General features: G+C 55.3%; 6 protein-coding genes across 6 annotated transcripts; 3 read left to right on the top strand and 3 right to left on the bottom strand.

The window, feature by feature from the left end:
- Window positions 1-2260: 2260 nt before the first annotated feature.
- COL26b_011382 (uncharacterized protein) lies at window positions 2261-4228 on the bottom strand (the record flags this gene model as incomplete). Its single annotated transcript, XM_053184053.1, has 1 exon — window positions 2261-4228. The coding sequence occupies one exon, from the start codon at window positions 4226-4228 to the stop codon at window positions 2261-2263; it is 1968 nt and encodes a 655-aa protein (XP_053032026.1).
- A 1826-nt stretch (window positions 4229-6054) lies between these two features.
- COL26b_011381 (uncharacterized protein) lies at window positions 6055-7055 on the top strand (the record flags this gene model as incomplete). Its single annotated transcript, XM_053184052.1, has 3 exons — window positions 6055-6097; window positions 6295-6472; window positions 6605-7055. The coding sequence occupies 3 exons, from the start codon at window positions 6055-6057 to the stop codon at window positions 7053-7055; spliced, it is 672 nt and encodes a 223-aa protein (XP_053032025.1).
- Window positions 7056-8144: 1089 nt separating this feature from the next.
- RSP5 (NEDD4 E3 ubiquitin-protein ligase) lies at window positions 8145-10968 on the bottom strand (the record flags this gene model as incomplete). Its single annotated transcript, XM_053184051.1, has 6 exons — window positions 8145-8244; window positions 8298-10308; window positions 10378-10511; window positions 10567-10672; window positions 10728-10766; window positions 10953-10968. The coding sequence occupies 6 exons, from the start codon at window positions 10966-10968 to the stop codon at window positions 8145-8147; spliced, it is 2406 nt and encodes an 801-aa protein (XP_053032024.1).
- Window positions 10969-15012: 4044 nt separating this feature from the next.
- On the bottom strand, window positions 15013-15787 carry COL26b_011379 (uncharacterized protein; the record flags this gene model as incomplete). Its single annotated transcript, XM_053184050.1, has 3 exons — window positions 15013-15271; window positions 15352-15614; window positions 15698-15787. 3 exons carry the CDS (start codon window positions 15785-15787, stop codon window positions 15013-15015), a joined length of 612 nt encoding a protein of 203 aa, XP_053032023.1.
- A 2013-nt stretch (window positions 15788-17800) lies between these two features.
- On the top strand, window positions 17801-18449 carry COL26b_011378 (uncharacterized protein; the record flags this gene model as incomplete). Its single annotated transcript, XM_053184049.1, has 2 exons — window positions 17801-18147; window positions 18200-18449. The coding sequence occupies 2 exons, from the start codon at window positions 17801-17803 to the stop codon at window positions 18447-18449; spliced, it is 597 nt and encodes a 198-aa protein (XP_053032022.1).
- A 3506-nt stretch (window positions 18450-21955) lies between these two features.
- On the top strand, window positions 21956-22522 carry COL26b_011377 (uncharacterized protein; the record flags this gene model as incomplete). The annotated part of the gene is made up of 2 exons (XM_053184048.1): window positions 21956-22066; window positions 22151-22522. The coding sequence occupies 2 exons, from the start codon at window positions 21956-21958 to the stop codon at window positions 22520-22522; spliced, it is 483 nt and encodes a 160-aa protein (XP_053032021.1).
- Window positions 22523-24019: the final 1497 nt, after the last annotated feature.

Genomic DNA, 24019 nt, shown 5'->3' with positions numbered 1-24019 from the left:
TCATTCTATTTTATTCAAGATACAGGTGTCGATATTCTCGTGGGTGAGCTTCGCAATAGAAATCCTCAGGCGCTTCACTTTAATCCGCCGCAGAGGCGAAGTAGGTGTGGTGGTTCCCCTGGTCGTCGAGATGTAGAAGGCGCGCAGCACCCTGATACCACGCGTTCCTTCCCTTCCCGTCCCATTACGAAAACACAACAATGCAAACGTCCTCCTTCCGATTCGATTCACCTCGAGACCATCACGACCGGGTAGGGGACGCCCTACCCGCTCGGTGGTGGAATGGTATGAGGTCTAGGATAAAGGAGGGTGGTGTGGAGGATATGGGTTCGAGCCTATGCGACGACAGGCAAAAACTACCGATCGATCGAATTTCCCGGAATGTGCACCAGAGATTAGCCCACACCGGTGGGTGAACTCTTTTGCCATCTGATCTTTATTTTTGATTGTGATCGTGGTTATCTGCTGCGGCGATGATTGATCCTGCTAAGTACCTGAAAGAAAAAAAAGGAGAAGATCGTCGTGGACGGGAAGGACTTATCCGTGAGAAGCCAACACAGACTGACACAATAAGTTCCATGACTCCATTCTCCCTAGACCTGAAACTCTTCATGCCCCTATACCTCCTTCACACAAATGTGCCAGCACTCATGTCCAACTCAGAAAACTCGCGACGGATACCCCACGGGCATCATATCGTAAGGCGCGGGCATGTACCACGCAAGTCCAAGGGCCAGGTTGTACGCCCAGTGTTGACTCGAGCTGCCGTTGCCCTTGTCAATGATAGTTTCATGCGTCTTGACGGGCTCTTGCGGCGTCTTCTTCGCCTTCCTCGGCGACTTTGTCGCATTACCGCCGCTCCTCGAACCAGGACGACGATGGTGCAAGCGGAGAAGTCGACGAATTCTGCATCGGGTGTTCCTCATTGATCGTGGCCGCGAAGTCTCCACGATCCATGGCGAGACCTTCTCATCAATCTCTAGCAGCGGCGCGTCCTCCGACTGTCGCGTGCTCGCCATCGTGGACGCGTCGTCAAAGTCCTTCTCGACGCTGTAGAAGCGATGCTGCTCCTTCTCGATGCTGTAAAATTGCTGCCGCGAGGCGGCCTGCGACTCTTTCTTATTCCCTCGACTCATCTGAGATATGTGTAAGTGACCGCGACTGCACGCCAAGGCGAGATCATTATACGCACACACGAACCACTTACAAAAGAAGACGTCAGACGCGCCCTTCGGTTCTTGCGAACGACTGTCCCATTACCCGCCGACGGGGCAGCGCCGGCAGCGACTTTTGAACTCCACGGCTTCTTCGGACTCCATCGCCGCCAAGACGCCGGCCACGTCGGTGATCGGGGCCCCGAGTGGGATATCGGCTGTTGTGGGATCGCGCAAACATGCATCTTTATCACGACTTACACCGGGACTCGGCGGTTGTCGTTCAGTCGCCTCGACATTCAATTGATGCTACGACGGCCACGAAGGCTCTTTCTTAGGAACGGTCCGGTCGCGTTGCAGCTTATATGAAAATCCTTGAGGGTGCATTGTCTCTCATGTGCCAACGCACAAGTCTTACAGAAGAGTACGACCTGGCGACGGGGTGCCGATCGCACGGAAACTTACATCCAACCAGACTTCCCGGTATGCTCCCGGCGCCTCCGCCCATAATCAAATCACGGCCGACCCTTGGATGGGGCCGGCCATGTTATTTAAGCCTCGGCGCCATGCCACCCGCGGCGGGCGCATCTTCAAGACTTGGCCGACTCACGCGGTACTTTGCACGGACAAACTGCAAAATCTCACCTCCGCGCCCTCAATTCGTGATCGCAAACAAACTTCCCGGCTAAAGGCAAACCAGCTCACTGGGTGTTGTGCCTCCGAACGGGACGAGCCACCTTCCTTGCCAAGGTAAGCGGCGAGAACGTTTGGGGCAGTCCGCCTCCGCCTCCACCTCCACCTCCGCGCCAACAAGCATTTGGGGGCTGCCAAGCGCGCGAAAATAAGCTTCACGAGGGGCGCTGCCCTTGCGAGTAAGCGATTACCACCTTGAGAAACGATCTTTAATTTGTTTGTTGTGTATGTAAAAGGGCGGTCATGTATCTCTTCCATGGCGGGGGGGAATATGCCTTCGTCATGCGTCCACTCTTTTGAAAATGCCCGAACGCCGGTTCTCCTTTTTGACTCCCTGCCCCAGATATGTCATATATGCGCATGCCACATACACGGCAGTGAAAGTAAACTCTCTTTTTCCTTCCTTTTTGACGTCAAGGCAGATCGTCCACGTAGGCCAGCGTATCCCTCTCTTCGTCGCACAGCCTGGCAAACTCAAGCAGCAACCGCCACACGTACAGCCTCATGTCTTCGCGCCTGAGTACCTTTCCCGCCCAATCCCTACCCTGCTCGGCGATCCATCTCGCAGCGTCATCGCCCTTGCTCTTCTTTCCCAGAACCTTGTGCACATCCCACTGCGAGGGCGCAGCGTCATCTCCGTCTGTGAAGAAGTCCAGAACGCCGTAGAGGTCCTGGAACGTGTTGTCTAGCGGGACGAAGTGAAGCCACGGCACAAGGCGGTCGTCGTGCCACTCGGCGTACACCGTCGCCTTGAGCGGCACGCTCGTCGACAGCAGAAACGCGCGGAAGCGGCCGCTGAAGCTGTACCCGTCCGCGTCGGGGAGGAATTTGCTGGAGAACTGCTCTGCCATGGGCGTCGCATTGACGACGGACAGGTGCGGTGTGAGCCAGTCGCACTCCTTCCGCCGGTCATTGCTGGGCCCGCACGACAAATGGGTGAAGCCCACGTCAGCAAATCCGGACAGGAAGTCGCCTAGACGTTTCTCGCGGCGACGCGTGGTGTTGTAACGCTCTAGAGGAGGCATGTCGAAGGTCATGGCGCGGACGTCGTTGGCCTCCATGCCACGGACGGTCGTTCCGTTGAGCATCTCGACGAGGCGCTGACGGTGGAAGTGCATCCAGTTGTCTGACTGTGTCAGACCGCCAGACCCTATGCCGCGCCATGTGAGGCGGTCGAGCTTGTCTGCCCATGCCGGGCCATGTGAGCTGCCCCCCGTGTAAGCCTCGTCGTCGGACAGGTACATGGCACCCGGGATGAGAATGTCCGAGTTGACGCGGAGCTTGGAGCCGCCGAAGAGGGGAATGAGGTCCTTTGTGGTGTTGACGTTCAGCGGCTCCACGAAAGTCCCATGGAGCGAACGTAGATGGGGTTGGACACAAGGATCTTGGGAACCGGTGAAATTCTGGACGTAGCCTTGTCGAGCAAACGGTGCCTCCCACGAATATGGCAGCGTTGGCGGCAGTGAAAGATCTGTTGCCGCGGGTACATTCCTGGAAGGGGAGCCCTCGGGGCATGCTTCACGCACCAGATCCCAGTACTTGCGACGATCGTCGCTCGTCCACTCCTTCGAGTACGACTTGCCCACGTCCGTAAGACCCTTGTAGCCGCTCGTAGCCTTGTTCTTCATAGGCATCTTGCGTCCCTTTTCCTCCTTCGCCAAGTACTTCTCCTTCAGCTTCCACGGGACCAACACGCGGGGCTCGTGCATGTAGTTGATGGGCATATCCACGTCTGGAAGATACTCCCCAAACTCGGTCACGAGCGCTTTCCACAGTTCCAGCCAAGGCCCCCTCCCCTCGATATCTCCTTCGTGCTTGGTGTCCCCTTCGTGCTTGGTGTCCCCTTCGTCCTTAGTGTCTCCTTCGCTCGCTACCTTCTTATTCCGAACCCGAATCACATGTTCCGCCGCGTTCGCCTGGCTTGCAATCGTCTTGGCTTCGACGGCCCAAAAGGGCTTCAGATCGTCGTAGATGCGGTCAAAGAACTCCTCAATGACAATCGCTTGGGTCTCCTCGGCATGGCGGAACCACTCTTGAAAGCCCGGGGGCGGGTGCCGTCCGCGCCGCTCTCGATAGCGTTGCGCGGCATTATGCAGCGTGCGGCTCCGTTTCTGGAGGACCGCATCTTGCCTCGCTCGCGCATCGTGGATCAGCCAGTCGATCGGGTTCGCGTTGGCGTCGCTCGAGTTGAACGGGTACTTGAAATAGTCGGTCGCCTCGCCGTCGGTGAACTTGATCGTGGAGGCCTTCTGAGTGATTGTGTCGCGGTAGATGTAGGAACTCGTCAGGATGAGCGACAGGATGAAGACAACCAGCACACCCTTGAGCAGGAACATGGGCGACCTGCTGGGCGGCGGCTTGTTGATTGCCTGCCACACCATGGCGACTGAGTACGAGATTTCTTCCGCTCAGTGGATGGGGAAGATCAGGTTCAGTTCACCGTGGGGGCTTCGAAGTGCGGCCGGCTTCCCATGTTCGACACCGACAGAGGAGAAGCGAAGGTCGGTCCACGAAAGCAAAGACCCTCCGTCGTCCACGAATGACGAAGGCCATATGCTGCGGGTAGCTTTCGTAAAAGGCTACGCGGCTCAGGAACCCCTTTACCAGTAGATGCGCCGCGGTGGCAGACCCTGGTTCGCTTGACGTGGGGACATAATTGCGTGGTGGGGGAGATTGCGCCGAGCCACTTTAAGTGAGTAAATTTGAACCGCAGCTGCTGTCTAAGACTCGCAGACAATGCTGGTGGAAGGCATGGCAGACCTCAATGACGAGACCGTTTGAATGATTGTGTTTGTCGAATATGCATTTCTGCTTTGTGGCTACTGGGGAAATCTGGTGGTATTGGAGCATGAATTTGAACAACTAGGTCTGACCGCTGCACGGCCCCATACCTCTCGCATTCCTCAGCGGTCGAATGAGCCTCGACACAATGGAGAAAATGCAGCGGTGTTGGGCCAATAAGTCGAGGAATCAACCATGATATCAATAGTGTAGAAACATAGTGCTTTCTGTCTATTCTGAGTTGAGGGTGTAATGAGGACGCTTATTGTTTCCCTCTGTCTGGGTGGTTATGCCTGTGTACTGGAGCACTTATATCACAGACAACGACAGCGACGATAACGATAACGAGGAGGACGATAATAACGACGACGACGACGACGACACACGAAGGCGCTGACAAACGACGACGACGATAGTCATAACAATAGTAGTAAGGACAATGACAACAGTAAGGCAGACTTGGTTATGAATCTACATGAAAATTAGTCGCTCTGGCATAGGAGAAATAGGCCGTCTCAACGAAACATCATGAACTTATCATGCCATCTGTGTAGTTACAGCAATATCACCTTCCTTTGATGCTAAAGACTTTATTTACTGCGCATCTAGTCTCTCAAAGTCAAAACTAGAAGAAGAGAATAGTCGAGAAGCAATAAGCGGAAAGGTTATCAACTCACACCATGTAGAGGAACGTTGAGTTAACTCAGGTACTGATGTCAAGGTCGCCACGCTACTAGAAGTCCTGGCCATAATCGCATTCCCCATTTTATTAAAAAAAAAAAAACAATGTATGAATCGACTAGTGAATCAAATTTGATTATGTGAGAACATCCGTGTGAGCGAAGGGCCGTTTTTGCTGCCTGGAAGCCGTTTGAGAGCCCGACAACGTAGGTGTCATTGCGTCCACCGATGACACGTCCACTTCGTCTTCAGATATCCAAATCTGAGAAACGCTACACCTTTCGCAGCCACTTGATGCCTGGCTCTTGGAGGAAAACAAACCAAACTGGTGGCAATTCGGTCTTCAAGACGTTTTTTTCTTCAGTGACTCGGAATTATAGACCTCCAATGAACATGCATGCAATAAACTGACCACATCATTGACTCCATCGGATCAACAACCCCAAGTGAACCAAGTTGGAGACCCCACACAGCTTACCTAACCACCACAGCCAAAAACCCGGACCAACCCGGCCCCCTCCAGCCAATCAAGAGCTCCGTAATGCAATATTAGCGAACCGCCCGAAAAAGAAGAGGCGAAAACCATCGACGACGTCGACCACTCGCCGACGCACGCATTCATAGCGAACTCCCCCCCGTCCTCCGCCGGCCGCACCGCCCCTCCCCTCGACGAACGACACCTCTCCACTCCATCACCGCCGCAACTTCCCCTGTCCTTCAACAAAACCTATCGTCACATTCAAAGATGCTTTCCTCCACGAGGACAGCGGCCTCAATGGCCCTGCGAGGTAAGCCTTTGCCCCGGCCCGACACCCGAGCGCCCGAAAAGAAACTCCCTCGCGGGAATCCCACGACGACGACGAAGACCGATACCCCCAACCACAACCCAAACGCCATCACACCCGCCCACAGCACCTCAGGATGAATACCAAGAGCGATTGCGATAACGTGAATGGACATTGCTGACCTCAATTGGCACCCGTAGCGAGGCCGACCACGTCCCTCATGCCCATCCGTGTTGCCGCCGCCTCCATCTCGAGCTCGTCACGAAAGGACGCCAGCTCCGTCACGCCGCACTCTGCCAGCGGTCTCATCAAGAAGGAGCGCAAGGAGGTTCCCCTGCCCAGCCAGGAGCCCACCAAGGGCGTCTTGCAATATGCTCTGTACGCAAAACCACCCCTCATCACCACTATCCATCCCCCACAACTCTACCTCCACGACCGCAAGAATCTCCCTACTCGCCACATCACCAAACACCTTCTTCCGTCCGCGCCAAACTAATTCGCACCTTCTAGCACCTCTCTCGACGTAATAACGAACTGGGCCCGCCAGTCCTCCCTCTGGCCCATGACCTTCGGTCTCGCCTGCTGCGCCGTCGAGATGATGCACCTCTCCACGCCCCGATACGACCAGGACCGTCTCGGCATCATTTTCCGCGCCTCCCCGCGTCAGTCCGACGTGATGATCGTCGCCGGCACCCTCACAAACAAGATGGCCCCCGCCCTACGCCAGGTCTACGACCAGATGCCCGACCCCCGCTGGGTCATCTCCATGGGCTCCTGCGCCAACGGAGGCGGCTACTACCACTACAGCTACTCCGTCGTTCGCGGCTGCGACCGCATCGTCCCCGTCGACGTCTACGTCCCCGGCTGCCCCCCGACCTCCGAGGCCCTTATGTACGGCATCTTCCAGCTCCAGCGTAAGATGCGCAACACCAAGATCACCCGCATGTGGTACCGCAAGTAGATTATTTGCCGTCTGTTCCATGGGTGGTTTATGCGTGGTGGGGTGCCGGTGCGTGAGGAAAATTTGGGCGTGGCCTTTTGGCCACTAAGCCATTAGAGACGGAGCGAAGAGAGAAGAGATGATCCTACAGGAGAGAGGCTGATATGCAAAATGGCATCCATTGGGTGAGCATCCGGGAGGCTGGGCTTTCTTTCTTTTGTATGCGTGTGCGTCTGTGTACATATGCGGAGGATCCATTCGGTAGACAAGCCGCGGATGGATTGTAGATTAAACAAGTTCTGCTTCCACGATCACTTTTTTTATGACCTGTGGCCGCTGTGACAAAATCTGTTCCGAGGGTGGCGTTGTGGTGAATACTTCGGCTGGGAATGGCATCCTGGGGACCGAGCCTTTCGAGCTGGTAAATAAGGTTGAAGCACCCCCAGGTAGTTCCACGCAATCCAAAAACAAACATCACTGACCTTGGCAGAATTGGAAGACCACCTACACGGCAAAAATACTGCCCGAAGGGTCGATGCAGAACAATTAAAATTCCACAAGTCCATGTGATGTGTATATATAACTACCTATATGTCTGATGCGGTTACACATTGGAGTTGTGATGCCCGTAATAATCAAATACGTCGACGCCCTATGGCAAGCTCGTTCCCGCCTCTTGCCCTTGGAGGCTCCGTATGGCTACAGCTTTTCCAAGGCAAGCATTATCTCCTTGCTGCGACGCACTTCGCAGTTTTCTAGGTTACCCATGCAAATTCGCCGCACCCAAGGAGCTTTTGGTACAACACAGCCTATTCTTCCACGCTCTTGCTCGCTCTCTTTCGATCTCTTGACTCGAACGGCTTCGTCGTCTCATCGTCACTTCCTCGGCCCTCCACATATAGAAAGGAGAAAGAGAAGGTTTATTCCAAATATCCCTAACCGCACGCCGAACTTCCGAATGAAATTGATGCTGCAGAATTCACATAAACGACAGCTCCGGGCCGGTCCATTGCCATGACGCGTGACCATAAGGCATGATGCAAGTCTTGAGCCTACGTCGAACCGGATAACAATGAGGATCGCAATTTTCGGACAGGCTTCTGCTTGCAACTACTCCTGGCCAAAGCCCATGGTCTCCTCAACGGCAATGGTGAGCTTCTGCTGCAGCATCTCGAGGCTCTTGTACGGCGGCAAGTCCAGACGGTTGAAACTATGTATGGGTTAGCGACGAATATCGGCTGCGAAAATAACAACAGAGCTTACCATGTGTGGGCCTTCGGAAGATTGTTTATCTCACCCGCCTTCTCAATAGTAAACCTTCTCGGTCCATCGCTTCCCTGGAGATCCTTGAAACCGTTGACCGGAATACGTGATGTACCCGTAGCAAATTGGAGCAGACGCGATTTCTGCTCTCCATCCCAGGAGCGAATCGTCTGCCAGAAGAACTGAATGACCTCGTCAGACTCAGTGTATCCGCGGTAGTCAGTGTGCTTCTTCCAGTCATCGACGTCGATCTCCGCAATGCCACCGATGAGCAACTCAAGCTCACGCTCATCAAAGACGTTGATAAGGTCCTGAGGGATGAGCTCGTGGAAGCCATCCTTGAAGGCTTGGAACTGCTCCGCGATACGCTTCTCGATTCTCCACTTGACCATAAGATCAACGTATTCCTTCTTGTTCTCGTTCGTGACGTCAATGTTACGTCCGTTAGGAATGAGATCCTCGACGGTCATGACACCGAAGCGCTCGTCTTCTGTAGAGAACGTCTGCTCCAGGATACCGCCAGAAATGTCATTGTCCAACATCCACTGCAACGAACGGTGGAAATCGGCATCAACACCCTCCATGTCGGCGAGAACGACCGACTTGCCAAGAATCATCTTGTACAGGGCACCGATGAAGAACGCGTCGAGGAAACGACGGTGGAAAATGGCCAATCCAACGACACGGCCGATGAACTTGAAGTAGTTCAGGTGCTCCGGGTTGATGCCGGAGTGGGGGTTGATCTGGAGGGTATAATTGTCGTGGGCGGAGTACTCGAAAAGGCAGTAGAAGGGGTTGAACATCTCGTGGGAAAGGAGGAAGAAGAACTCTCTGGACAGACCACCGTAATCCAGACCATCTTCTCCGTCAAACTTGATCATTAAACGCTTCTTCAAATCAGTAGCAGACTGCCGAGTGATCTCTGCGAAAGAATCCTCGAAAATGTGGGAGCGCCGCACCTTGATGTGGCACTGGCCGGACAAAATGCGCATAGCGGGCTGCGAGCGGAAGTAGATAAGCTTCCTTCTGAAGTCTCGCTTGTACTGAGGCACGTTCTGGTCCAGGGATGATGGCAAGCGGGGGTCATCCCAAGTTGTCGTCTTTGTGTTGTGGTCCACAAAGTACACTCTTGCTGTGTTGGTGAGGCGCATTTCCCAACCGCTAGGCAGAGGTCCCAATTGGGATACGGGCTGTTGCTGAATGGTGCCATTTGTGTTGTTCTGGCCGCCATACATACGGATGTATTGCTGGCGACGAGGGTCCACCCAGGTGGTAGTCCGGGTGTTGTGGTCCACGAAGTAAGGTCGTCCCTCCGGCGTCCATCTCTGTTCCCAACCGGGAGGCAGCTCGCCAGTACCCGGGCTCGTGGCGCCGGTATGCATCATCGTGGCATTGTTCGCGTTCTGCTGGGCCGCTTGTTGCTGGGCCTGGAGAGTCGGGGAGTTTGCACCGGTGCGGTCCTCGGGAAGCGTTCGGTTCTGATGTCTCTGGCGTTCCACTTGGGTTGCGTTTTCACGCTCGTTTCTCTGTTCCACAGCTCCGGTAGCAGTAGGTCTGTTCCAGCTAGTCGTTCTCGTGTTATGATCAACGTAATATGTCCGTCCCAGATTATCCTCCCGGCGTTCCCATCCCGCTGGCAGTCGGCCTTGCGCATCTTCAAACGGGCTGAGAGTACTGGCGGTGGTTCTCGCGGGAGCTGCGGCTCCATTTGCAGCAGGCGCAGGTCCGGTTGACGTCATGCTAGCCGGGCGGTGCGGTAGATTGACTTGAGAGCCAGGAACCGGCCCCCCGTTGGGAGCCCCCATGGCGGAGCCCGGTCTGCCGTCGGGCGGCGGGGCGGAGAGCGACGAAATGTTTGATCCTTGAGCGGGCGGGACGAGAGAGGGACGACTGGACGAGGCCTGGCCAGCGCGAGCGGGTGTAGAGAGGTTCGTAGAAAGGTTAATTATTAGTTTTCCGTGGACAACGAGGTTGTCGGTCGACTTTTTCAGGTCTCGCGTGAGCATCTGGTCTTTACGGCGGGAAGCGGGTTAGTCACGTCCTACAGGATGAAACAAGCTGACGAGGGGAAGAGCGTTACCATCTGCGTCGGGTGCCAATTCGATAACATCGCCGATTCTAACGTTAATGACGCCGAGAAATCCTTGATCCTTCTTCTTGAACTTCTTCTGGTCAAATACTTGGACGGCGAGAATGGTGTCTTCATTCACGTGGCTATGGTTTGTCAGCGATGATGCTTTGCACGAGACATGTCCGGAGCACTACGCACAGGTCGAAGCTCTCGTTCCAGTATGGGTTCAACGTCCGCTTTTGAGCCGTTGTAGTCTTGGTCTGGTCTCCGTTGACGGTAATGACAGCGAAGGGATCCGGGAACCCTGTCGACGGTGTTAATCAACATGGTGAAGTACGATGGGAACGAGGACTACGTACGGAAGACATCTCGCTTGTAGAGGCCATCTGCGGCGATGACTGTGTCGAAGTTAGCAATTGTCGATGCAGCGCGGGGAGCCGACGCGGAGATGACGAACTCGTTACTCGAAGATTGGGCTTGCGGCTACGGGTGACAGTTAGTTATCGTTATGCTTCCCGGCTTTGATGACATCGGAATGACCAGAGTCCATGAAGATGGGTCCGGCCAAGCAGGAGCAAACTTACTTGGGTTGCCCGGCATCATTGCGGGAGGAACTCATTTCGTCGCAGGATGTCCAGCGACAACGGTATCAACTCCCAGAATATTTGTCGTGTCCAGACGAGAGTCGCCCAGTGTTGGAACAGGTGAGGGGTCACGAATGATCTGCGGAACTTGTTTGAGGATACCGGTTCGCGATCGTACGGGGTAGGTCTGGCGTCGGTCGAGGACGGGATGCACGCAGCAAAGGTGTGTAGCGACGGCGAGATGATGCGAACGGGAAGGGAGGTTGACGACGACGGCAAAGGCAGAGCTGAGGCTGTGCTGTGCTGTGCAGTGCAGAGACCCCCCGCTTCGAATAGCCAAGTGGGCTGGGTTTTTGGGGTTCCTCGGGGCTACGGTGGATGATAAGGTGACGCGGCGGCGGGCGGGAAGCCCGAGCGAAGGGCCAAGTTGGTTTGTAGGTAAGGTATGGTATGCTAAAGATGCTTGGGCTGGTATCGGGCCAGCGATGGTCAGGCAGAGCGAGGAGAACGAGGGGTTTTCTCGCCGATCAAGTCGTGCGGTGAGAGAACGATTCGCCGACCGGATTCGAACGTTTGCAGAGGGAGATTGGCGATGGGAAGTCGACAGAATGGAGCGAGTTTGGTGTTTTGGTAGTCGCCCCCGTCTGAGCGCTTGTCAAACGGTATGTGTGTGCGAGTGGGTTATTGTCTCCGGTCGGAAGTGCGCAGTGAGGCAAAGAAGGTTGTTAGGAGAGATGCGGGAGGTGAGGTAGGAGGTGGGTAGGCAGAGCGTCCTGTCACCAGTCAGCGGCCACAGGTAGGTAGGCAGGCATAGAGAGGGACACAGAGGCAAGAGGAGCCTTGGCCCGTCCCGCAGCTGGGTGGGTACCTTAGGCAACCTGGAAGTACCCCGGGCCTACCTCAGGTACCTTTTCGTCCACCAGCGTTAGCAGGGAGCCCATTCAAGTAGTGGAGGGCCCTGTATCTTTCTTAGCTGCAGCCGCCGTACAAAAGACACCTACGTTCACAGGTATGGAGTCAGGTAGGGTAGGTAGGTAACATTGGCAGCAACTATTGCGGTGGTGGTAGGCCCCAGGTGTTTGGTAGACTCAGTTGCAGACAGCAGGGGAGGTAGGCAGGTAAGCGCAGGTGAGTTGAAAGAGACTTGGAGCAGGCGACTGGAGGCAACTTGGGGAGCATGGCATGGCTGGCAGTGCAAATGGCGAATTCACTCCATCTGTTCAGTCTTCTGCCCGAGTTGTTAGGCGTCGGCGGGGCTTCAAGGTAGCCATGGAGTACCTCTGGCTTGAGAGAGTTTGAGAGATATGTACATCTATCTAAGAAACTGCTCGCTGTGCTGGTCACTTGCTCTCGATTCTGCTTCAACACATCCACTGCTTCTCGAAAGGTATCTCGACATCAGTATCAGAGGAGGGGCTGTTCTCAGAATAGGTCCTGGGGATTGCCCCAGAAGGCAGGGCCTGCAGATTGCTGGGTGGATGACAAGCACATCCAAAGGCACGGCTGGCCATAAGAAGGTGCCGGGGCAGGTGAGATACTACAAAATGTGCCTCGGAGAAGCATGCTGTTGGTTGGTGATGGGATTCTTGAACTGTAGACAATCTTACCAGGCGGGAGCACGTTACCTGCAAAGTGTTCCGCAGACTGCACCGCTGTCTTCCCTGATTGTACTGGCCTGCCTCTATTCTTATCCACCGCTGCAACCAGTCAGTCAGTCAGTCCCTCGACATCGACACGGACATCGACATCGACATCGACATCGGCCCAGGCTCGCACTCAAATCCACCTTCCGTAAGCCCCTGTCCGCTGTCGTTGTCGTCGTCGTCGCCCGTCTTCCTGGCTCCCTCCCTCTTCCCGTGGTAGCGGCGCCCTGGGGAATCCTGTACCTGACGTAGTGCTTCAGAAACAGGTCGACTGCCCCTCCTTGCAACATCCATCCCGCGCGCTGTGGCTTAGCCACGCAACCGGTGACAACCGATGCGAGGAAAGCAAGTACCTCACCTTAACCGCAGTCACTAAGAGCGACATCCCGTCGCGACCAGGGCAGAAACCATCCGTAGTGCACCTAGCTCTCAGCTCATCACCGCAAGCTATGCCGAACGAAAAGCACACCTCAGGTTCGAAGCAGACAAAGGGCGACAGGCCGCCTGCTTAAACGCTGTTCCCAATCGTGTTTCGGATGCTCGTCTTAGATGCAAGAGAGCTGCCAAATACCCCCATCGTCCCCTTGCCTGACATGACCTTACCTTGACTTTCGCTACCCCCCGCCAAGCAAACACAGGGTACTTCATGTTTGCACACGGTACCATCCGGTTTGAACGGTGCGGTACCCTGACGATTGCCCTTGCCGTGCTCCCAGCCCAAGAGGTCTTGGTAGGCCCCTCAGTTCGGGCCGTCCACCAAGATCTAGAACCTCTGAGCGAGCGAAGCAAGCACCGGTCTCTCTCTTTACATAATCTTTCGTGGCGAATTCAATCTTCAGGGCCAGAATTTTCCATCAGTCTGGCAATGTCACAAGGGCTCTCTTCTAATCAGTGCTAATCAACAAATCATCAATCATCCTAGGCAAAAAAGGCATTTCTCATACGGCTGTCAACATTAGAAAGCAACACCCTACACAGACAGACTCGTTCAGCACCGCTGCTGGCTACTGCCCTGGCCGGCCCTGCTTTCTTGGCCAAAGGGATCAAGGCATGTACCGACAGTGAACCCAAACCAGAAACAGCGCATTGTTCCTCGTCCCATCAACGCCCTCCCTCCATCCTCCCGAACCTCATGCGCCGCCGGTGTGCGCCCTTCCATCAGCAAGCAAAACCCCCCATAATTGTCCCGTCCGTCCCAGCATGAGCCCTTGAACCAGAAGAAAGCAAGAGAGCTCATGGTCCTCAGGAACAGAAAGGGACGCCCAAGGCATTCGAGCACATCCAACCCGCAAATCGCCCTTAGCATGATAGTCGTCCGGCACGTTCAGCCCGTCCCCCCTCCCCTCCGGCCCCCTCCCCAGGCGCCATCCATCCATCATCGGGGCCATCTATCGTGTGTGCCATAAATAACATAACCTTGGTGACAAAAACGAGTGCTTCGTCCTATCGCAAAAGTCCCTCTCCTTCCTAAACCAAGCAAGACGTACGGGAAAGCGAACCATTTCCTGCCCTCAACTTCACCCAATGAGAACCGCGGTCACGGCAGCGGCTTCACATACATCTAGCAGCACGTGCCGCAGACATACTTGACGCTGCGTCCAATCCTTGGTATGAAAAGTGCACCATCTTTCTTACCCCGGCCAGGTGTTAGTTAGCCTACCGCTGAGCATTTCCAAGACGATCTCGCCCCAGGTAGTCAGTTCCAGGCCGTACAAAATCCAGTAGCCCTGGGAATTGAGGCCCCCTAAGGTAGTGTAGAGAACAGGCCGCAAATACATCCCCAGGGCCGTGTGTGTCAGCTGGCAGATGGGGACTCCCGCGACATGTCAGCGACTCTCGTCCGGCAAGCCTGCGCCCCGCCCGGATCGGGCGACGTCGTGGGCCACGCGCGGAAAGGCGGCACCGCTAGGCTCGTCCGTCCTGTCTCGTGGCGTTCCGACCGTGCGGATACTACGCGATTAATCGTTTGGTGTTCCATGACGCTTCTTGACCCCTGTTCATGGTGTTTACTGCACATATTCGAACGCTGTCCCCCTTGTATAGGGTTACAGTCCGTTCGATCCGCGTTTGGTGTCGAGATCTGCTTACAATGAACGAGCGTAACCGACCGACTCCGGGGTTGACGGTTCACATCTGGATCGATCTCGAGCCATTAACGCCAGATGCAAGACCATCTGGATGACGCAGTCGTAGATCATACAACGTTTGTAACTGGAACTTGGATTCACTGAACTGAAAACCTATCGACTCTGTGTGTTTGCAGAGGTCTGACCTATCCCTGAACGCCTTGTTGAGCTTCCCTTGCCCTACCGGATCCTGTATGGTACAATCGAATTGCAGTCCTGTCGGCGGCCCAGCCCTCACGGGGCCGAGGCCGGGGCCGCAGGTCGAGGCTTCGAGGGGTACACCCCGGCATCCTAGTACGGGGAGTATCCGCCTCTTCCTCGGCCACGGTAACCTCCCCGATAGCCACCACCGCGGGGAGGGAATCCACCACCACGGCCGCCGAAGCCGCCGCGACCTCCACGGAATCCACCGCGACCGCGGCCTCTGGACATACCAGGGACGTTGGTCCGCTTGGGAACAACCTTGATGTTGCGACCCTTGAAGATGCTCTCGTTCAGAACGAGGGCCTGGGCAACAAGGCTGGGCTCGGTAAACTCGACGTAGGCGTACCTGTGCGAGAGCATGTTAGCACATTGCTGCTTCCAACCGCGGCTAGCCCTGCAGGGCGTCAAGAGATGCAAAACACGTACCCCTTGGGTTGTCCGGTGAACTTGTCCAGCAAGATGGTAACGCGGTTGATGGAGCCGCAGCTCTGGAAGTGCGCCTGAATCTCCTCGGGGGAGGCGGAGTAGTCAACGTTGCCGACGAAGATGCTGCGGCTGTCGACGTCTTGCTTGTCGTCGGTGTTGAGGTCTTGGGCCTGCTGGTTCAGGCTCGCTTGCATCTCGCGCAGCTTGGCCGCCTCCTCTTCCATCTCGGCGACACGTCGCTTCATTGCCGAGATTTCCTCCTCCTACGTTCATCATCTTGGTCAGTCTAACCTCCTCTTACTACGCGAAGCCTAAGGGCCGTAGAAGGCTTATTGTCTTTGCGCACCTCATCGTGGTTGTTCTCATCGTCGGCGACGCTGTTGTTCTCGGCGCTGTGATCATCCACAGGCTTGTCCTCGGGCTTGACGTCCGCCATGGCTGCGGTCTCTGGTGATTTGAAAACGATGCAAAAGCGTCTGGAAGAGGAATGTTAGTGATGATGTTTGGGGAAGCTTCAGAGATGGCTGAATCGTGCGCCAAGGCAGAGACGCGCCAGTAAGGCGACCGGCAGCCTTGGGAGGGGTTTCCTAGTAGGACTAGCTCCTGCTACGGTTATGCGGCGGCCAAGGGAGGGAAGGTACTCACGACTCTGGCAACTGCAGGAGCAAACTCTTGCCCTGCGTTGGATGGATGAGCAGCTGCTTGTGCAAGGTAGGGAACGGATTGAAGCCGATGGCGAGGCGGACGAGGCGAGGCGAGGTGAGGCAGACGTCCGTCGAAAGGTATCCAAGGTTCGAGTCCAAAAATGGCCAGGGAGATTGGTCCACGGTTTAGCCGGTGGCGCCCCGATAAGACCGATAAGAGCTTCCTGATCTCGATCTTGCACAAATGTGGGTTTGGAGCTGTCTGAGCTTGGGAAGCTGGAATGGAAGGGGGGACGTTGAAGATATTGGGTTCAAGCAGAAGATATCTCCAAGTTGAATATGTGGTTTCTAGATGACGTTCAACTGGCAGCACCGTTATGCGTACAGGTCGGTTCGGCTGGTTGCCAGCTCCTTGCTCAAGCACCTTGTCCAGCGGGGTCGTGGAGCTCACAGGGTAAGATACAGCTACAGCTGCAGTGGCGTGCACCTGCTGTTGCTGTGTAGGTACTTTGAGCTCCATACTGAAGTCAACCACCTTCAGGACCTTTCACTGTTGCCCACCTCTCTCAGCAAGACCTCTACCTAAATTGTTTCAGAAACATGGCAACAAACCCCAGGATATGCTCTCAGAAAGGCCTTCACCCTGGCGGTATGCGAGCATTTTGCTTGGTAAGACGGTCGCGCCCCTTGCCAGGCAGATGCCACACAAGTTCCTGTCTCCCTTGGACCAGATTCATATTTAGAGCTCTGCTCTTCGTTGTCTTCGAAGCCGACGGAGCTCTTTGCCATGATTTGTGTATAAGGCAGCTTCATTTGAGCAAATCAGGCACCGAGGCCCCCTTTCAATGTTCTGGTTTGACGACAAATCAGTGGCCTTTGGGCTTTTGTCTTTCTCATTCCCGTTGCATTGCCATCCACGTTTCGCTCTCCGACATCCATGCTTTCTGGCTCGGTGGTAACGACCTAGGGTTGACCTTCGCTGAATTTCTCTCTCCCATGCTATAGAGAATTGAATGTATATCAAATTGGCTCGGCATCTTCAATATCAACCTTCTAGGATTCAATGCCCAAACTTACGTCATGCTCCAACCCTGACCACGTTACATTGCAAATTCCCACAGGTGCTGTCATAGCGGGGGAGCGCATGTTTGCGATCGACCAAAAGAGCGCCGAGCCATTGCTGGCCTCTGGGCACTCACAATAAGATCGCATCTTGCATCGCCCCCCAACCTTTGATCCCCCAGTCGCCCCGAGTCGCCCGTCCTCCGCTACGGGGGAGCCCCGAGAGCGCTCCACAGCCCCGGCGGTTCGGGAGGACGAAGCGAACAACAAACGGCAACTGCGACGACGAATTACAGACAAAACATCGGAGCTCATCGGCACGACGAGAACCGAAGCCACCCCATCCATCCCCCGGAGCCTCGTCCTCGTGGCCGGATAGCCGGTCTGAAGTTCGCAAACTTACCTGCCAAGGAGGTTGGTGCTGCACTTAGTCAGCCCTTCAGGACCCCGTGGTTCGCCTGTCCCGTCGTCGTCGCCCACGTGTGACGTCGCCGAAGACACACTGCGTCAGCAACCGCATCGGCGGTCCCGGCCCAGCACCATCACATTTGGGCTTCCTTCTCAGCCTTCTCATTTTCTTGCGCCGCGCGCGTGAGCTTCCTACTCTACAGGGTCTCCGTCCAGATAAGGCTGCGACCGCGTCGCCGAGAGAAACACACGAAACATATCACTACGGAAATCAAATCTCGCCATTTTCTCGCCGTTCCGAATGGTCGGAGAAGGCGACGCCTGAAACTGCAGCGATGGCGACCGACGAGGAGGAGGCAATCCGGCCTCTACTCTGGAGCTTCAGCGGGTTTCGCGAGACCAACCGGCCGGCTCCCCTCAGGCAGCATCTCACGGAGTCCCGTACCAGCCTCAAGGACATCCTCTCGTCTCGCACGAAGCACTACGCCGTGCTCGCGCTGGTGTCGCTGGACGTGGCAGCGCTGTTGGCCAACATCTTCATCGAGCTCGTCGCCTGCGACATGAAGCGCGAGGACGAGCCGTGGGTCAGAGACACGCGCGAAGGGCTGACGATCGCTGGGCTTGTGTTCAGCTGCATGTTCATGATCGAGCTGATGCTATGTGTGTTTGCCTTTGGTCTCCGGTAGGGTTTCTCAAGGCGCTTGACGTTGCGGCATAACTAACGGCCACCCCAGGTATTTCAAGGATTGGTTTCATCTGCTCGACGGAGTCGTCATCATAGCAAGCTTTGTGATTGACGTGTTGTCGCATGGCATCGTTGAGGAGATTGCTTCGCTCGTCATTGTCTTTCGGTTGTTCAGGTTCGTCAAGATCGTCGAGGAGATGAGCATGGGCGCGGCGGAGAGGATGGAGGGCTTGGAAGCGCAGCTGGAGGTCTTGAAGAGGGAGAATGGGGAGATGAAGAGGCAGCTGAGCCGGCGATAGGCCCGAGATGTAGCTGGCTCCGGTTCCGGTGGCGGCCCGTTTACCGGCCCTTAAGATGAAGATCCCCGGCTGTGGTTAATGTGTCTAATGATAATGAACGATGCAGCAGGAGAAGGGCGTCCAGGCCAATTTGAGCGTTGTGGCTTGGTTTAGTCATGAATAATACCCGACGAATCGGATGTGTCTGTCTTGCCTTCGGACCTAGATTAACAACCTTAAGCAGCGAGCCGTGATACCTTCGGGATACCATTTGATAGGTCGTCTCCTGTCGCGCATCCAGACCCGTAGAAGGACAGGGCATGGGTGTTTAAGAAATCTGCAGATATCCGTATTTCTAAGGAGAGCCGCAATTGGAGACAGCGTGCCATCTTGAACCGCAGCCTTCGAACGAATCGTTGGCGTAGACAGTGAATCGCCAGTCTCGATCCGACTGCATCACTCAGATTCCCGGTCTCGGCGGGCCCTCGGTGGCAGTTGCAGCGGGGAGTGGCGCATCGACGGAGGCTGCCTCCGCGATGCAACGCCAGCCGCCCCGGCAACTACAATGCAGTACTGCACCTCGTATTTGCGACCTTGGACAGACAAACGAGGGGGGAGAAAGCAGGCGTGGTGGCTGGACAGACTAAGTGAGTGGTTGGTTCTGTGAGACAACATCCCCAACGTCACCTCTTCATGAGTTAGTCCACGCAGAAAACGAAGACTTGCATGAAGCGGATACCCTGTATATGCGGAGGAGCAAGAATAGCAGCGGCCAGGGCAAGTGCGCCACCTAGACCGTCAGCAACGGGGCGGCAGAGAGGGGGACCAACACGACAGACGAACAAGCAGCGTCTTGGTTTTGCTGGAGTCTCTGAAATCTAGCCTGCGTTCACGTATGACTGGTACCGGAGTCTAGAACCTTGGGTAGAGAATTTCGACTGCGGTTCAGACGGCTTCGTTGCATGCTTGCCTGTAGCCATTAGTGCCACAGCCAGGATCGGAATCTTGTCATTGAAGAAAATGTCTAGAACTCTTGGAGAGAAATTCCACGACGTCAAACTACCCGCACGCCTTAGCAGTCGATCGAACAACCAATACCCATGATATGGAAGAATGCGAGTGGCGAATCAGCAGGGCCAGAATAACCGGGGCGCAGCGAGCCTTGGGGACAACACGAGAAACACGACGCTGGACACGACACGAGCCACAACACCATCCAGCAAGCTGCCCGAGGCCCAAGGACGACACATTTTGCGGCCGGACCGGACCAGTCAAAAAGCAACGCGGTGTGTTATTTCATATTTGCCCGAGAAAAGCACACGAGCTGAAGAAGCATTATTGGGATCAGGCAGACGTAGGCCGTAATCCCAATTATTGCCATCCCCGACAGCCGTGCGCGACCTTCTTCGACAGGGTCAAAGCTACAGGTAAAACACCAGACGACAGGCGACGGCCGCGTCGTCTGAGATCAGATGTCCATGCATGCATCCATCGCATTCTGCCATGCAGGAGGAATATCTGATGGACGTTGACGGTTGACGTTGAACGATTCGTGTTGTGCCTCTGTAGAGAGATATTTGCACTCGCATTGCATCCGTCTCTCCATGGCAGCACAACACGACTCTTCTCCAACCAATACGGACATGCCGCCACGGACGGCACTTGCATCTCGGTGTAACCCCATCCTTCGAAGGTCGTCTTCGAAAGCCGCACGCCCCCCCTGGTCCAATTATTTGCTGTCCCCCTTCTCTCTTGGCCCGCGGGAAAGAAAAGGAAAAAAGGGCCAACCAGGGGCTTTTGGCCCAGCTCCCGACCAATCACCAGTCTGCCATATCGGGGCTGGCCCCCTAAGATTAGACTTCATCTCGACGTCCGGGCCCCATGTTCGCATGGCCCGTTTTTCGAACCTCGTTTTCCGTCGGCCGTTCTGCTGTGCGTGGTGCTCCTTCTCTCCGTTTCTGTCATATCGAACCATCACCACTTCTGGTTCTGCACAGTTGCATTGGACCAGAGTAAGCTCTCATAACAAAGCTGGTCGAGGGGGGTGACGAGGCAGGGAGACAGATGGCAGGCTTTGGGGAAGGGGACCAGACGGCCTAGTCTCAGCCCCGAGTCGTCGGTTCCTTTGCCAACAATTTCTAGGCATTCCCCCGTTTTCCTATCAAAGAAACCCCAAGAACCCGATTCGATTCTCCAGAAACACCCGTCTTTGGGGCTAGGAAGCTGAGAAACACAAAGGACGCGCGCGGTGCGCGCAACGGCGTCCGTCCCTTCCCGCAGAGCTCAAGCAAGGATGGGCAGATGCGGTGGTGGTATCCGTAGCAGCAACCAGCTGCTCTTTCACAATCAAAAGTGGGAAGATCTGGGCTGGGGTTAGGCATGTCATGGTACGGATAATGGCATGGGAACTCCAGGTTGGTAGGTCACCAGCATCTTTTGATGATTTGACCCTTCCTTCTTTCTACGCATGTCTCCAGACCGCGGCCTCCTGCTCCTAGAGTAGATGCTCGGTCTGGATTTGATTCAGTGGCCCCGTCTCGCTTCTCTTCCTCCTCAATGCTCCTGTAACCGTCTGACCGGGGCTTGACGCCATCACCATGTCCGTTCCCCCCAAATCCACTCTCCTTTTCCTGACGAGCTGCAGAGGACGGAAGGGGTACCACACCACCTGCACTGCACACTCACAGTCGCCGCCGCTGCTGCTACCCTCTCTTCCCATCCATGGGTCGTTCGTTAGCCTCATCAATCTCCATCACTCGACTGTCAACCCAGGCCCAAGACGACCCCTGGAGAGACCCGCTCATAACCCGTAAACCCATCACTCTCCTCCACTCGCGTTGGTTCCTCGGCCGGAGAAAAAAGCCCTCTTGTCCTTCTGCCTTCCTCTTTCTCCGTGTCTCGCGGCCTCTCTCTCTCTTTCTCTGCCTGTCTGTCTGGCCCATCAGGCCTTTGGTCGTCCATTCGCTAGCGGCGCGCGCCACCGTTTCCCCCCCTCGGCCTAGTCAGTGTAGTCCTCCACCCCCCTTCCCCTCGCTGGTTTCTGCGCGATCCTCGTTCTAGCTCCTTAGTCCCCGTCTCGCCCACCCCCAGTAGATGCAGCGAGTGAGAGTGAAGAGTGAGCGACTGGGAACGCGACCGCCCACGCCCCCCAGGAAGATCAATACGGATACAACGTTTTTTTTGTGATGAAATTGCCTTGCCTGGGACTCCCCTAATTTACTTAATATTCCTCTTGCCCATCCCACCATCCATCTCTTGAGTTCTCTTTTCCTTCTCCCATCCCTCTACCGTAATAGCATCCACGAACCCACAGCTTATTCCCCGTCCTCCCCGACCCAAACAACCTAATAAGCTACGATCCCTCTCTGAGGTTCATCAAGTCACTCGCTATCTACACGCAAGCAAGTTTTCGGACTACGCATCACACTCGTTGGATATAACAACTGTCGTTACGACCACAAAAACAAAGTTTACTCTTAATAATCGGATTCCTCGGAACACCACACTCCACCACAACAACCGTCAAGATGCAGTTCTTCCTCCCCATCACCCTCCTCATCGCCGCCGTCGCGGCCCAGGACACCAAGTGCGCCGCCGAGCCCATCGTCGAGACCTGCCTGTCCTCCGAGAACGCCAAGGTAAGCTTTCCAACATCCATTGAGCGTAGAGACGCGGCTCTGCTCTTGTGTATCACAACAAACAACTAACACTTCCCCCTCTAGGTCGAGGCTTGCTCCGCCACCGACTACGACTGCCAGTGCGCCGCCTACCAGGCCGTCGCGACCTGCTACAACAACTGCCCCAACGACGCCCGCGCCTCGCCCGCCCAGAACCAGGTCACCATCTTCTGCCAGCAGGCCTCCCTCTACGGCTCCGCCGCCCAGCGCAAGACCGCCTCCGCCGCCTCCTCCGGCTCCGCCACCGCCGCCGTCGCCTCCAACTCCGCGACCGCCACCCCTACCACCGGCAGCTCCGCCTCCGCCACCGCCTCCGTCTCCGCCACCAGCACCCCTAACCTGGGTGTCGGCCAGCTCGCCCGCAACACCGGCGGCGTCCTCCTCGCCGTCGCCGGTGTCGTTGCCGCCGTCCTCTAAGCGATTTCTAAGCTAGAGAGGAAAGCCAATATATCATTACAATTCACACAAACGTCTTATTTTCAAGCGATAATGTTACACGCGGTGCAAGGCCATCATTTGGAATGATTCACATGGGGACTGGGACGGGACTATGTTTTCCTCCCGGCAAACAAAAGGAGGCTGCTTCAGCATTGCCACTTCTTAGGATAAAAAGAAGCAGGGAAGATAGCGACGACGGCACGGGGTGATGATTTCACCAAAAACCTGTTGTACATGGTTTAGAATCTTTGTAATTACCTAATCCAGCGGAATTTCATGAGCAAGAAGAACATGGGATGACAATGAACCAAAAGACAAAGAACACGCACGTGAAGAGAGGACAGGGACACCCGAGTTTGCCCATCAAACGGGAAAGAAACACCAATCATTCATCGCATCAAAACTCTATCTAGCAATGGCCCTTGCGTCCACCCGTGTCGTCCTTGCAGAGAGACAGAAGAAACGAACCCGACTCCCGGACTCCGAAAAAGCTTCGTTGATTGATTCGGGTGCCCTTGCACACATGCAATGGCCTGCATCTTCCCGAAGACTGCCACCGTCGCTGATTGGGCCACACACACTCACACACAACGCACTACGCGCCGCTGTAGGGTAATAAAGACACAGTAGTATCCGTAGAGAGAAACAAATATTGGAGATGTGTTGACTCAGCAACATTCTTCTGAAACATGGCAAGAATCTAACCTGCACATTGACTTGCGTGCCGGTTTGCTCGCGCATTCCCCACCCGCAGCAGCAAGGAACCATCCTGCATGTGCTTATTGTCTCATAAGCAAGGCCTCTCTCCGGAATACCTATGCTACAGCGCGGGTTCGCGGACGTGAGGGCGCCGAAAGAAAAGTGAGGGCGACGACTCGTCTATGTTATAAGAAACCTGCTGGGCACGAGCAGGGAACCAGAAACATAGTGCGCGATATGTGCAACAAAACAAGACAATTACTTTATTGCTTCAATGCAATCATTGGGTTTTCTCGTTTGAAAATGGTGGAGAGTATCCATCTGTTGGTGATCTTCATAAACGTCTGGGGCATCTCAGGGATGGCTGTTGGACGGCCAAGCCCGGCCCAACGTCACCGGTGGAAATGCGCCAAAGTCAATGGCGCACCAACTACCAAGAACTGAAGACATGTCACGTGCGAACTGATCGGATGAATGTGTGGTTGCTCAACGTGAGCTTGTTATCATCATGTTTTTCATCAAGCCTCTTTCTCCAATCGCTATGATACAACACGGGTGTCCTTGAATCCTACAGCTGTCTTGCTAGCGTTGCATCCCCTCATGGGAGACTCTCCATCATTCGTGTTCCTCCTGAACGCGTCTTCCACTCCCAGGGAGCTGTCATCCAGGGAAGGAAGTTGTAACAGTATAAAGTCTACAAGCAAAGAAAAGAAAAAAAAAAACCACAAGCATACGCAAAAGGCAGACGCTTCCCAACACCCGTGACGCCCGTTTCAT

Source organism: Colletotrichum chrysophilum (assembly GCF_026319265.1).
Source record: "Colletotrichum chrysophilum strain AFK26 chromosome Unknown scaffold_138, whole genome shotgun sequence".
Lineage (NCBI taxonomy): Eukaryota > Fungi > Ascomycota > Sordariomycetes > Glomerellales > Glomerellaceae > Colletotrichum > Colletotrichum chrysophilum.
This window is presented reverse-complemented; position numbering and strand designations above follow the sequence as displayed.